At 38.2% G+C, this 13,746-nt stretch overlaps 1 protein-coding gene across 2 annotated transcripts; it reads left to right on the forward strand.

Annotated features, from left to right (window-relative positions):
* Positions 1 to 393: 393 nt before the first annotated feature.
* Positions 394 to 12,710, forward strand: LOC112873933 (lon protease homolog, mitochondrial-like). Of its 2 annotated transcripts, XM_025937040.1 has the most exons (21): positions 394 to 795; positions 2,055 to 2,120; positions 2,231 to 2,422; positions 2,512 to 2,577; positions 2,655 to 2,696; positions 3,286 to 3,408; positions 4,292 to 4,390; positions 5,710 to 5,775; positions 5,863 to 5,949; positions 6,238 to 6,277; positions 6,350 to 6,521; positions 6,605 to 6,729; positions 7,217 to 7,347; positions 7,426 to 7,530; positions 7,719 to 7,832; positions 7,999 to 8,166; positions 9,084 to 9,185; positions 10,373 to 10,681; positions 11,202 to 11,720; positions 12,155 to 12,382; positions 12,473 to 12,710. In XM_025937040.1, the coding sequence occupies exons 1-20, from the start codon at positions 490 to 492 to the stop codon at positions 12,341 to 12,343; spliced, it is 3,021 nt and encodes a 1,006-aa protein (XP_025792825.1). In that variant the 5' UTR covers positions 394 to 489; the 3' UTR covers positions 12,344 to 12,382; positions 12,473 to 12,710. The 2 variants fall into 2 exon arrangements, with proteins under 2 accessions (XP_025792825.1, XP_025792824.1); XM_025937039.1 differs by having other exon boundaries at positions 12,155 to 12,710.
* Positions 12,711 to 13,746: the final 1,036 nt, after the last annotated feature.

The following is a 13,746-nucleotide window of genomic DNA, read 5'->3' on the forward strand; positions in this document are numbered from 1 at the left end:
CAGAAACACCATTAAAAAAATTCAGAAACAAAGTGCACAAGGCATTGGACACGATGATAGAGCTTTTGTTCTGTTCTTTGAATGATGTGATAACACGGGTAAAAAGGCACATTATAAAGCTAAAGAAAACATGCAGAATACTACAAATTAATCTCACAAGAAAAATGTATCTCCTTTATGAACCGTTTTGATCGCAGGAGCTCCGAACAAAAACAATTGCGATCCTATATTTCAAATGAACCAAACTTTATGCTACATAAGCTAAAAGTCTTGCAAATAAAATTAAAAGAAAATCTGCATAATAAATCCAAAATCAGATGCTTTTCCACCTGAAGAAGGCACACTCAGAAACGGGTTTAGGGGGGTCTCTCTATCCCTTCACATTCTTCTTCCCTAAGCTAAACCACTTGAAACTGATCGTGCAAATCAGCGCGTCGTCACCCGTCAGGCATTGCCTTTCTCCACGCCCTTTCCTGCTTTCCATCCACAATGCTGCGCGCTGCGGCCACCGCGGGGTTCCCGGCGCGGCTCGCCGCCAAGAGGCCGCGGGCGGCGACTGCCGCGACGAGGGTTGTGGTGGTGGGTGCCGAGGTGAGGTCAATGCTTTTCAGGGCGCTGCGGTGCGGGCCAGTTCCGGTGCCGAGGAGGAAGGCGTGTTTTTGCTCCAACGCCGACGCCAGAAGCGGCCCTGAAGCGGTGGAGGGCGCAGAAGCTACTGGTGGGGAGGAGGGCGAGGGGGAGAATGCCTCCTCCGCGATCGTGCCCGCTGCTTTCCGTCCCGAGGACTGCCACACGGTGCACCCTCTCACAATTGGATCAGCATTGAGTTGTTTTCTGCAGTCTAGACCATGTTATCCATTTGTTCCAATTATCTGCCAAATTCTCCTAAACAACTGTTTGGTAAGGGCTTTTGTTAGAAAAGGAAACTGTTCCGACCTTCAGCCGATTGATAAGGACCTGTGGCGTTTGAATTCTCCTAAACAACTTTCAGGAACTCAACCCGGTGTGATGATTTTTTTAAACTCGTTGTTTCATGATATCTGGCATAGTTTCTCTTCTTTTCAGAGAAGAAACAAAGTCGTAGCTGCTAGAAAACGTTTCCAAAGGAGAACCTGTTTTTTACTCTCGTGAGGGAAAACTCGTCCAACTAATTCTATTCTATCTACGAGCAACATTGTTTCAGAATAGTTATACATTGTTCATGTGTTTTGAAGATGTTTGGAAGGTGGTTTTTGTAGGATGTGTGCATGTTGATTCAGCTTCCATGTGATTAGCACCTACCACCTAATTCCTAAAAATGTGCTTAAAATGTCTTATCTGTAGACTATGTATTTTGTAAAGCTGTGCTGCTTTAGTTATTAGCTAAATTCATATTTGGTTCTTTTTAGTGTCGTTTAAATCCTTTTTCTTATTTTTAATGAGGGTGAGTATTCTTTTCTATAGGGAGAAAAAGCAGAAATTCACTAATATGTTCCAGAGGCTAAGGCAGGATATTGTTTTCAAGTGACTGCTCAGTGGTCAGTGCCCCCATTTTAACAGTACATTTGAACTGTATAGAAAATGATTTGATGTAGCCTTAGCCTCTATATGGTTACAGAGAGTTTACAACTTGCCTGTAGCCTTTGTATGGTTTAATTTTTTTATGTGAATTTTTACCATGTCATGCCATGACTTGCCCAGTATGATCTATGGCCTGCTTTTATCAGATAATACCAGTATTTCTTTAACTACCACGTTTGACTCAGTAAATAATTTGTCTCTTAATTTTATCAGTAAATGCCAGTATTTCTTGAGTCTTGAGTTATCAAGTTGGTTTCATAAGTTCTTTTCACAAGGTTTTTATTTTTATTCTCTTTATTGGTGGCTTTTGTTGGGTTTTCATTTCTAACCTACCAGTTGGGATTAAAAGGCTTTGTTATTGTATAGTATTTGAAAAGCGAAATAAGGAATCCACTTCAGAGAACAAGGAGTCCATGTATGGATTGTTTTTTATTGCTGCTGCTCTGTTAGCCGTGTTCTTTTCTCATTTCCATTCTTGTGGTGTTGCTAAATAGGTCATAGCTTTGCCTCTGCTACAGCGACCGCTATTTCCAGGATTTTACATGCCAATCCATGTAAAGGTATCTTACGAATCATTTTACAAGATATAAATCACTTCCTCACATCCCTCTTCTTATATATTATGTTCTTGTGCCTTCCTACTGGTGATATAGCACTTTATTTTCCTCAGGACCCAAAGCTGTTGCAAGCTTTAGTTGAAAACAGCAAAAGATCTGGTCCATATGCTGGGGCCTTTCTAGTCAAGGATGATGAAGGTACCAACCCTAATACTGTGACCAGTTCAGAATCAGATAATAGCATTCATGATTTGAAAGGTAAAGAATTGTTGAAGCGTCTTCATGATGTTGGCACGCTTGCCCAGGTACTTGGCAGTTTTGAAAAGCTTGTGGGTAGCGTATTAGCATCTTTTGCTCTGTTGATTTTGAAATGTGCTTTTCACTGCTTCTTTAGATAACAAGAATTCAAGGGGATCTGGTGGTGCTACTTGGTCATCATCGTGTACGGAAAACTGAGATGGTCAGACCCTTACCTCGTCCTATTCATTTCTACCTCTTTGTTTTGCCATTTCTGTTAGTTATAACTAAACTATACAGGTTGCAGAGGACCCACTTATAGTCAAAGTTGATCATCTAAAGGTACATATACCATAACTATTATAGTTTCTCCATCTTTAAAAAATTGTTTCAGATCTGAAAATCCATCAGACCTTGCCAACAGCAATAGAATAAAAAAACGAAGTCAGCCAGTTATTATCTTCTATTTAGGGGGGGGGGGCGCAAAATGGCGAAAACCACAACAGTTCAACTATTTTATGCATCATATTTTGGTTTGCACACATGAGTACTTGGAGCATAAGGAGGCTAGGGCACCCCCTTGCTCTCCCTGTCTTCGTTCCTGTCTGGCAACCCTACATTCCTTTCCCAATTAGGATTTGTATACTCCAACTTAGACAATCAGAAACATCTTCATGTTTGTTTTCTTGAAGAGGCAGAACGAAATGAGTTGTATTTTGTTTTCCTTTAAAAAACTCTTGTTCCTGTTCTAGCTGGAGCAAAATTAGCTGCTCCTACATATGATACAAAGTGCATATCTTTCCACCTAATATTTGGCTTCACATGGATTTGCAATTTACTCGTTGTTTACAAGATTCCTCTCATGAAGTTCATTCCCTATCCCTGTTCTGATGCCTCACAAGTTGAATATATTTTGTGAAATCTTCCACAGGAAATGCCTTATGATAAGGATGATGATGTCATAAAGGCAACGTCTTTTGAAGTTATATCAACTTTAAGGGATGTTCTCAAGACAAACTCCCTGTGGAAGGATCAAGTTCAAACCTATACCCAGGTTTTACCTTGCTTTCTAAACCTACCTTTAGAGCAAATTTAGGTCCTTTTAGTTTGTCCATATGTACGTATGCTATTTATTCGCAGAACCAATGTGATATACTAAGGTTGGTTTTGTGCTGTGGTATACTACAGTGATATCATTTGTTTATAGTATGTGGCAGTGTCACTGGATAAGTGCTAAATTGTTTATTCTTTTATATTTTTGGTTTTATTGCTTGTCATCCTGGTATGCCATCAGAAAATGTTTTAACCCTTCTTATCTAATATTCTAATAATAACTCGTGCCGAACCAGAATTTTAAAACTAACCCTTATGGTTGCACTGAGTGTCGTGGCACATGGGCACACTATCAAGCATGCCTGTGCTGGAGCAGGAGGCTGCACCAGCGTGGAGTAGACATGGCCTAGCGCCAGTCACGCCACCAAGGTCCATAGCACGACAAGACTATGACACCATGTGAGCTGACGTGACAAGGCCAAATATCACCAGACACACCATGCCCCCCCCCCAACATACACACCCCACTACCAGAGCCGACCTAATGCCCTCTGCCCGCTTTTCCTGGTCGCCCCCTCTCCAAATTCACCCCCAAATCAGTTGGATTGGGAGGAGAATTTGTGGAAAAATCTTTCCTGGCATCTTGGAAGGTATACCCCCTTCATTTCGTCATTTTGTAGCCATGACAATGACATGACCAAAAGGGTTAATTATAAAAATTGTTTGCTGCTTATTAAAATATTAGATTAAAAAGGGTTGATTTTTTCTATGCCATTTCTGGCCGATAACTTCTGCCAACAATGCTTCCTCTGATATATTTTACTTGTCCACATGCATTTAAATGTTAGGCTGACTTCTTCATTGTGACTATGTTTTTTCCTCAGCATATGGGTGACTTCAACTACCCAAGACTAGCAGACTTTGGTGCTGCTATTTCAGGTGCCAACAAGTTGCTTTGCCAGGAAGTTCTTGAAGAGTTAGATGTAAGGTTTCTCCTGGAGATTCCTTTTTTTCTTAATGTTTTTATATTTCGTGTTGCTTCATTTACATGCCTGCATTTCATTATCACATTGCCATGCTGTGTTATTGATGTTTGGAGTGCACAAGTGGAATGTCTCTCCACAGCAATTCGTGCCAATCAGAAATAAGGAACGCGGTTGTATTCATGGTGCCCACTCACACTTGCAAGACATTGGCCCTCCTGTACAAATGGCTGTCTTGCTTAGCTGCTAATTATTTTCCTTTAATTTCTTAAGATAAGAAGCAGCCTTTTATTTTTATATATATTAAATATATATACGAGGGGTTTCCCCTACTGTTTGCAACCCACCCCACCCCCCAAAAAAAAACTGCAAGGTTTTATGGGGGGTTATCACAGAATATTTTCCACATCTGGGAATATTCCTGACAAGCTTCAAACGCTGGCAACATATAATATCTTGTGCTTTGTCCTACAGATTGGGTTAATATCGCATCCCATAAAAGATATCTAGGTGTTAGATTAATTTCTAATTAATTACCATGAACAACCATACTTTCAATTTTGTCCGCTAAGTTGAAATCCCTCCGCTCATGAGTGTCCCTTTGCCTTGGTTTTTGGTCTCCTCTAGATTTCTATGGCGTGAATGTACTCTCTTTTTTCTCTACTAGGGGTGTGTTGAATTTCTGTATATGTGCATTCTAGGTGTGTGCTAAAACCTTGTTGGGGCCGTTCGTATTGTTTTCCTTCTTAATATAATAGCGCAGCTCTCCTGCCAGTTTGAAGAAAAAGAACATACTTTCTATTTTGTTGATGGTTTCTATTTGGATACCATGCGTTATATGTCCTATCTGCTATAGGATGTTACTTTTCTCTTTGTAAGACTCGGAGTGTGTGGGTTTATTCCATTTTTCCGAGGGCTGCTAGGGGATATTCCTAGCAGGTTTCACTTGGTAATCCATAACAACTAGTAGTGCGTTCAACATGTTTGGGTTCACTAGATGCTACATTGATTTGGAATGCAACTTACCATTAGCAATAATAAGTTTCTGATTGATCCAGTTTGATTTTGTATTACATGTCCTTATTAGTACATATACAGATATTGCTTTAACCTTTTTAAGATTCAAATACATAATGTGCCCATACATGATTGCCAAAAGTCACCCAATCCTCTTTCTCTGGGCACACTCTAAAATATAGATAGTGAACTGAGTTATGCATGCAGATAAACAATATTCTTTATGTCATATCTCTATACCTAAACAATATTTTTTATGCTACTATTTAGTAACAAAATACAACTAATTCATTTTGGAACAGATATGCAAAAGGTTGAAGTTGACCCTTGAGTTAGTAAAGAGGGAATTAGAGATTAGTAAGTTGCAGGTAATTGATAATTTTGATCTAGTAGACATAGAAATCATATTTGTGCCTTCTTTATTTTTAATGATGCTCCTATTAATGTTGCCTCAGGAATCCATAGCAAAAACAATTGAAGAAAAAGTAACTGGAGAGCAGCGCCGCTACTTGTTGAATGAGCTACTTAAAGCAATTAAGAAGGTAGTGCAGCCATTTTTTCGTTCAGTTTGTTTATACATCTTCGATCAAGAATTCATGATGATGAATTATATATGTCCTTTTGCATTCTCATATGGTACCTTGGTTCAAGAATATATCATAGTATGTTAATGAGATTATTTTAGGTTCATGTTAGATGTATACCTGGCCTGATCTTCTTTATTATTGTTGTTTTTTTTGTTTATTTCATTTGGTTTTCGTGATTTTATTTTCTTCTAGTTTGATCAAGTTTTATTGCCTCTTCTTATTATGAATGCCTGATGTATGCAGGAGTTAGGATTGGAGACTGATGATAAAACAGCATTGTCAGGTTTGTTCTTAAAAATTTACCATTTCTTTGTTGTGCGAACTCAAAATCGATTTTCCCTTTTTTCTCTTGCAGAAAAATTTAGGGAAAGGATTGAAGCAAAAAAAGATAAGTGCCCTCCTCATGTCTTGCAAGTCATTGAAGAGGAGCTCACTAAGCTTCAGTTATTAGAAGCTAGCTCCAGTGAGTTTAGTGTGACTCGCAATTATTTAGACTGGCTGACATTATTGCCTTGGGGAGATTACAGGTTTGTATGGTCTTTATCTTTTTTTCGAAACCTATTCGATCGATAGATTTGTCCTTATATCTTATTTTCTCCATCTTTGGTAGTGATGAAAACTTTGATGTCTATCATGCTCAATTTATTCTTGATGAAGATCACTATGGTCTAGCCAATGTCAAAGAAAGAATACTGGAATTCATAGCAGTTGGAAAGTTGAGAGGAAGTTCGCAAGGTCTGATCATTCCATCTTATTATGTTTTAAACTTATTTTATTTTAAATAAAATGTTGTTATTGTCCATGTATTCATTGACACCCTTTATAAAGCCATTAAAATGTATGCTACTCATATTCTTAATTGCGACAATTACATCGTTTTTCTCGTCACAACATTGATTTTTTTTTTCAAAATTCATGGTCCTTGCTGGAAATGTATGTTTTATATTTGAGCATTTTTCAACAGTTCTGCCAACCTTATCCAAAAAAAAAATAGTTCTGCCATACTATCATAGTTGTTTGTTTCTTTGAAAAGCCCAATAAGAAAAGCTAGTACTTTGCCCACATGCTTTATGTATGTGCCCCTGATGGAGAATTGGGAGCTCAAGGCATCTGTTTACTCCCCTAATTCCTGTAAATTCGAGCCTAAATTTGTAGGTAGTCTGGTTCTTCAATTTTCTTCTCATCTGTAGCAATGAATAACTATTTCAATCGTTTACTGCAGGCAAGATTATATGTCTTTCTGGGCCACCTGGAGTTGGTAAAACTAGCATTGGACGTTCAATTGCACGCGCATTAAATCGGAAGTTCTACAGATTCTCTGTTGGAGGCTTGGCTGATGTAGCAGAAATCAAGGTGTGTTACAGTATATATTCATGTCAAGTCTTTACAGGTCATGGTTGCAACACGAGTAAAAACCTCAAACCACATTAGGGTCATCGGAGGACGTATGTTGGAGCAATGCCAGGGAAGATGGTGCAATGTTTGAAATCAGTCGGGACAGCAAATCCTCTAGTTCTGATAGATGAAATTGACAAGGTATTCATGCTCATCTGTGACTTTCCAGTTGCTATTATTGTTTCATTTTAGTAACTTTAGTACCATTATCTTTTACTTGATGGTATGTGGTGTGCCAGATCTACTTCGCAGGGAAACTTTCATGTTCCATTTAGTAATTTGGATTATTGTATACTACCTTTATTGGTTCTGTTTTTTCCTGCTTCCAGCTAGGGAGAGGGCATTCAGGTGATCCAGCCAGTGCACTATTGGAGCTTCTTGATCCTGAACAGAATGCTAACTTTCTTGATCATTATCTTGATGTCCCTATTGACCTATCCAAGGTTGGGCCAGTACTCCCACAAGTTATTCTCTCTTAACCATATAAGTTATAACCTTATTGCCATGATTTATTAAATTTAAAGTACATTTTTTCAAGAGTTTCCATTTAATGTTCACGATATTGAGTTATCTTATTATAGTCTGACATCTCCCTTTGTGAGAAATTAGGTCCTATTTGTTTGCACTGCAAATGTCATAGAGATGATACCAAACCCTCTACTGGACAGGATGGAGATCATTTCTATTGCCGGTTATATAACTGATGAGAAGATGCATATTGCTAGGGACTACCTAGAAAAGAACACAAGGGAGGTTTCTGGCATCAAGCCTGAGCAGGTACATGCTGCTTTTCTAGATTCTTTTCAGAACACCTAAAGCCCTAGAAAGATGTATTAACATAAAAATATGATTTGCTCAGTATTTTACAAATGTTTCACAGAAAACCATTCTAACACAACCGAAGCACCAACAGGCTTTTATACAGTCAATGCAACCGAGGCACTTTATTATCCAAATTCTAAAATAGCAAGGAAGTGCTTGTAAAAGATCAATCTTATTTTATACAACTAAAATGTTGTGAGCAAATGGAAATAGGTTTAGGCAGCATATCATCTATCAAAATCAAGACAAATATTCCTCCTTCAGTTAAGAAATCCACTTTATCAAAGTTTAAGCCATTGGGCCCCTTTTTTAAATAATGGAAAAAGTGTTCTAGCCTTTTGCATCATCCAATGCATGCAACCCCAATTCTTTATTACAAGGTTTCATTTTCGTATGATGATGAGATCTAATAAAAGTGACACCAAGCTTAGCCACATATCTTATGACTAAATCGCCACCCACTCTTGGGGAAGACCTCCATTGCCACTATCTCCAATGTGTGGCATGCCTTCCGACTGTCCTCCCTGTGTATCAATTCCACAACCGTAGCCAATATGTTCCCTTGATAATTGCCTGCATTACGGATATGTGAGATTTATTATTGAAAACAATATCATTTTTAGGATAGCAATTGGGTCATTTATTATTTAATAGTCCTAGAGTCATTGGAACTCCCTTCTGGCTCAGGTTCAAAGCGTGCCATCTACTTTTAGACGAAGCCCGGGGGAACATCTCCCTCCGCGGTCAAGTTTTTCAAGTTAAAATACTCTTAACAGAGTGTATACAGATTTACTAATGCGCTTAAAAAGCTTTCCCTGCCTTGTATTTTCTCATGTACTGTTTGTTTCTTAACAGTTAAAGTACTTTTTCAGGTTGAGGTTACAGATGATGCTCTTCTTGCTCTAATTGAAAACTATTGCCAGGAAGCTGGTGTGCGGAACCTTCAAAAACATATCGAAAAGATTTACCGGAAGGTAAGGTGATGCTTATGCTAGTTTGAAGAGTGGAAGCCATTGTTTAGTAGCTCACCAGCAAGTGCCGTGAATCTCGTATAAATTTGTTAACCTGAAAACTTCTCCTTTTTAGGGCATCATAGGTTTTGTGTGCAATTATCTACTGCATACAGAAAATAACCCTCTGTAAGCTTGTAGCTCAGACATATTTTCATTGCTAGTTTCTGTTCCAGAACTGTATGTTCCTAGATATCCTAATCTAGGAAAATCAGAGAGAGATCCTGCTGAGATTTAACAAATATAGATGTTTATGTGGAGTCTAGCTGGCTTTCATTGGAGCTAACTTTTCCCTTAATGCTTAAAAATAATTACTCACCACTTCAACCATCCCAGAGACATCTACCAATTGCTTGCTAGGAACCATATCCACAATGATTGAAGCAAGTGGGGATATGGAGAGTAATGTCAAACTCTATATCAAGGCACCTAAGGAGAATAGACTCATTTAAACAAACACTACTTCTTTTTATCCATATCTAAGCTGAGTTAGTTATAGCATCCGTTGTTGTTTTTATCTCTATATTGAAGCTTTAATCTGTCAAACCATAACATTTGGGGAGGGCTGGAGTTACTGGAGTTAGACAACATGGAAATTATTAATCACGAGGGGCTTGATCCATCACTAAGATTGGACTATTCTACATTCCATATTGCAAAGTTGTGCACATAACGCTACTCAAAAGGAAAAAAAGGAAGTGTTGAACATATTGTTCACAGCTTAAATGGTGCCACTACTTCAAACATTTCTAGTTCCATTGGCACGTGCATGCATTTTAACTAGTTCACTCAAGGGAGTTACTGGAATGCTGGTATGGAAGACTGAAGGCATCTGTAAAGATATCTCCCATTTGTTGGTACACGGTACCAAGAATTCATTTTAAATTTAATCATCTGAAACTGAAAGAGCAAGTAATAATTGTTACTAACCTTGGAGGATTGAGAAGATGAACTCTCCATTAGAGGAGACAACAATATATATAGGAGACATGGGCCATATGGGCCTATAGTATATGGGCTTTAACAATAATGACAAAAGCTGATGTGTGGAAGGCTCATCTATGGCTATTAATACATGCCCTTATTTTGAATCCTTTTCCTTAACTAGCGACCAAGCCTTTTCATTTTCATCCCTGATTCAACCTGTGCAGATAGCTTTGAAACTTGTTCGTCAAGGGGTATCAAATGGTCCACCTCGAGACATCACAATAGTGGAAGCAAAAGAAGACTTGGCCAGTTTTGATGTTGCAATAAAAGTAGAAGATGAGAAATCCAAGGACTCTCTTGCGAAAGATGCTTCAGTGGATGTGAACCCAATTGATTCTTCTCTTGAGAATATCAATGCTATTCCTTTAACTACGGAGTCAGAAATTGGCCACAATGAGCATTCAAATGAAGATCCAATAGAAAAAAATTTACAAGAGACAACTAAATTATTTAATACTTCTAGCGCACAAGAGGTAATCTGACTAGGTCTGATGTAATTTTTCCTTCAGATAAGCTAGGATACTGCACTCTATTCTGATAAATGTGAATGGCTATGCTGGGCCCTTGTGCACTTGAATGTTGAAAATGCCATGTACTAATGGTTGCCTCCAGACCTAGTTAGGACTGGACAAGGAAGCTTCTGGCGCATATATATATATATATATATATATATATATATATATATATATATATATATATATATATATATATATATTATATTTGTTTGTTTGTGACACTCACATGAACCTCTTGACGGATTGTCCACTTTTCAGTGCTAGAAGAGTGGAATATTGATATGGTTATAATAGAGCTATTATTTCCGGTTATGGTAATGATTTTGTTAGTGATGTACCATGCCAGATGTTACAGCTTCGCATTTGTGGCTGATGATCTTGTCTAAGATGACCAGTAAATAAAATCTAGACAATTCGAATTGTAGATGGACATGTCTTAACTAGGAAAGGTTTGACTGTTTTCTATTTCTTTTTGTAGGCCAACAAAAGCGCACAGAGAACTACGGAAGCGCTTGCAGACAAATCTGTGGAGAAAATTATTGTCAACGCATCAAATCTGGGCGATTTTGTTGGGAAGCCTGTCTTCCAAACAGAGCGTATATATGATCAGACTCCTGTTGGAGTAGTAATGGGTTTAGCTTGGAATTCCATGGGTGGTTCGACCTTGTATATTGAGACTGCAAAAGTAGAGGAAAGTGAAGGCAAGGGCGCACTTGTGGTGACAGGCCAGCTTGGAGATGTCATGAAAGAGAGTGCTCAAATCGCGCATACAGTTTGTAGAGCTGTATTACTAGAAAAGGAACCAAATAATCCCTTTTTTGCAAAGTTAAAGCTGCATTTGCACGTTCCTGCAGGGGCAATCCCAAAGGATGGACCGAGTGCTGGATGCACAATGGTTACATCAATGTTGTCCTTAGCCATGGGGAAGTCTGTCAAGAAAGACTTAGCAATGACTGGTGAAGTTACTCTGACTGGACGAGTTCTGCCAATTGGTGGGGTATGGTTTTCATACTTTTGCTTTGCCTGCTCTTTGGTTGGAATTTACATGATATACATAAATGCATTGCCCTGCTTGTCTTTCCAAATCAGGCGTACTGATGTAGTGATGTTTCCATTAAAAGCTATTGATTTCATGATTGTGCATGCTTCCTTTCTGGTTCTAGACTTTTCGAATGTTTCTGACCTAAATACCCCATCTTTGTCATCTGAATTCTGCTAATTCACTTATTCATTCGAGAGAGAAAACTGTGAGCTTTTGAATAAGTATGCCTCACAATAACATCAATCATAGCATTCCTTGAACCCATCAAAAACTCTAAACCGTTTACATGCATGCATACATACATACATACATACACTGTTTGCAACCTACTCTGCGAATGACCTTCTGTTTGTTAATGCCATTATAAACAGTTATTGTCTCTCAAACAGGTGAAGGAGAAAACTATTGCTGCCAGGAGAAGTGGGGTAAAGACGATCATATTCCCATCAGCGAATAGAAGGGACTTCGACGAGCTGGCTTCCAATGTAAAAGAAGGTCTTGAAGTCCACTTTGTTGACACATACAATGAAATATACGATATAGCTTTTGCAAGTGATGCCGAGACACAAGAAAGCTAGTGGTTGATGGCTTAAATTCATTCTGCATTTCAATTCTTGGTGACAACAAATACTCAAGCATTCAGTTTTTCATCAAGATCAGTGACCTTAAAGAAGTCTTTAATATCCCTCACAATTATTTTTACACAGCTGAAATTGCATGAGCCGAAATATGCATGATCGGGAATCCAGACAACAGGGCTAGGGGAATTCTTGCAAGAGGGAACTGCCAATATAGCTTGACAAGTTGTAAAAAATTATCTACCTCCTCTCTTCCTGTAAAATAACTGTTATTTACAAGTTCAGAAAGACAAACAATGGGAATGCAGAAGTGTAGTCATTCTCTAACTTGTAGCGGAGTTCCCTTGGCTGGTGCATGGTCATTCCAACTTACAACTTACGAGATTCTGGTTTGCACGTAGGCCATTTCAATGGCATTGGCTGAGTTGCATGTATTTTGGTAGAACTAATCCGAATTGACTTGTGTGCAAGAATATACTTTGGTCTCAGCAAATACCGGAAAGTGCTGTGGTACCAGCATTTAGTGCAGAAGCAAAGGGTTGTGCAAAATTGTGGAAGCACAATATCTGAAGAATTGGACATAGCAAGAGGGAAACAGTTTAGCTGCCTGGAGATCCACCGGCAAGGTCATTGCTCCCCTTTTTTAAAAGAAAAAAAATACAGAGAAAACATCACATAACTAGGATGGTATTGTCGGTTAGAGAAAAGCATCCATTTTGTTTAACAGTAGCAGCGTATCACTTACCTAGGTTTTTCTTGGTCATAGAAGACACAGAAATTCTAGGATTCTTGGCTAGTGGCACTTCATCTTTAAGTTATATGGTAACAAAGGTTTCACAAAAAACACAACAAGAACCAATTCATGAGATATAATATGGTCCGTCAAGCACGTCGGTTCAGCATCTCCGTTTGTTTTATAACTTTACAGGACACATTAAGTCAACCATCCTTTTCTTAATTCTTACCATTTTGCTTATAAATACGCCATCTTAATGTAGGTCATAAAGCATTTCTATGTTTCCTTTTTTAAAAAAACTTTTCTATATACAGTCAACGGCTGCAACAAAAACAGAATATGATTGATTTAAAAAATTTATACACTTAAATAAGGTAGTAGTTAAAATCATTTGCTGACAAATGATCTTATTTCACCTTAATGTAGGTCATAAAACCTTTGTCATCTGTGTGCAGCCAACGGTTGCAACAAAACTAGAATATCATTAATTGAATAAATTTATAGAATTTAATAAGGTAGTAGTTAAAGTGTTAACCACATGAGTGTTTCTAGAAATGTATTCTGTCCTTTAAAATCAACATATTATATGACGCTTGCTTAAACTTTTTTTCACCCACGGTATTTACATTAGTCAACACCTCTCGTTCACTTGCTTTTCCCATCCGCC

This window comes from Panicum hallii, chromosome 9, assembly GCF_002211085.1.
Source record: "Panicum hallii strain FIL2 chromosome 9, PHallii_v3.1, whole genome shotgun sequence".
In the NCBI taxonomy this organism is placed as follows: domain Eukaryota; kingdom Viridiplantae; phylum Streptophyta; class Magnoliopsida; order Poales; family Poaceae; genus Panicum; species Panicum hallii.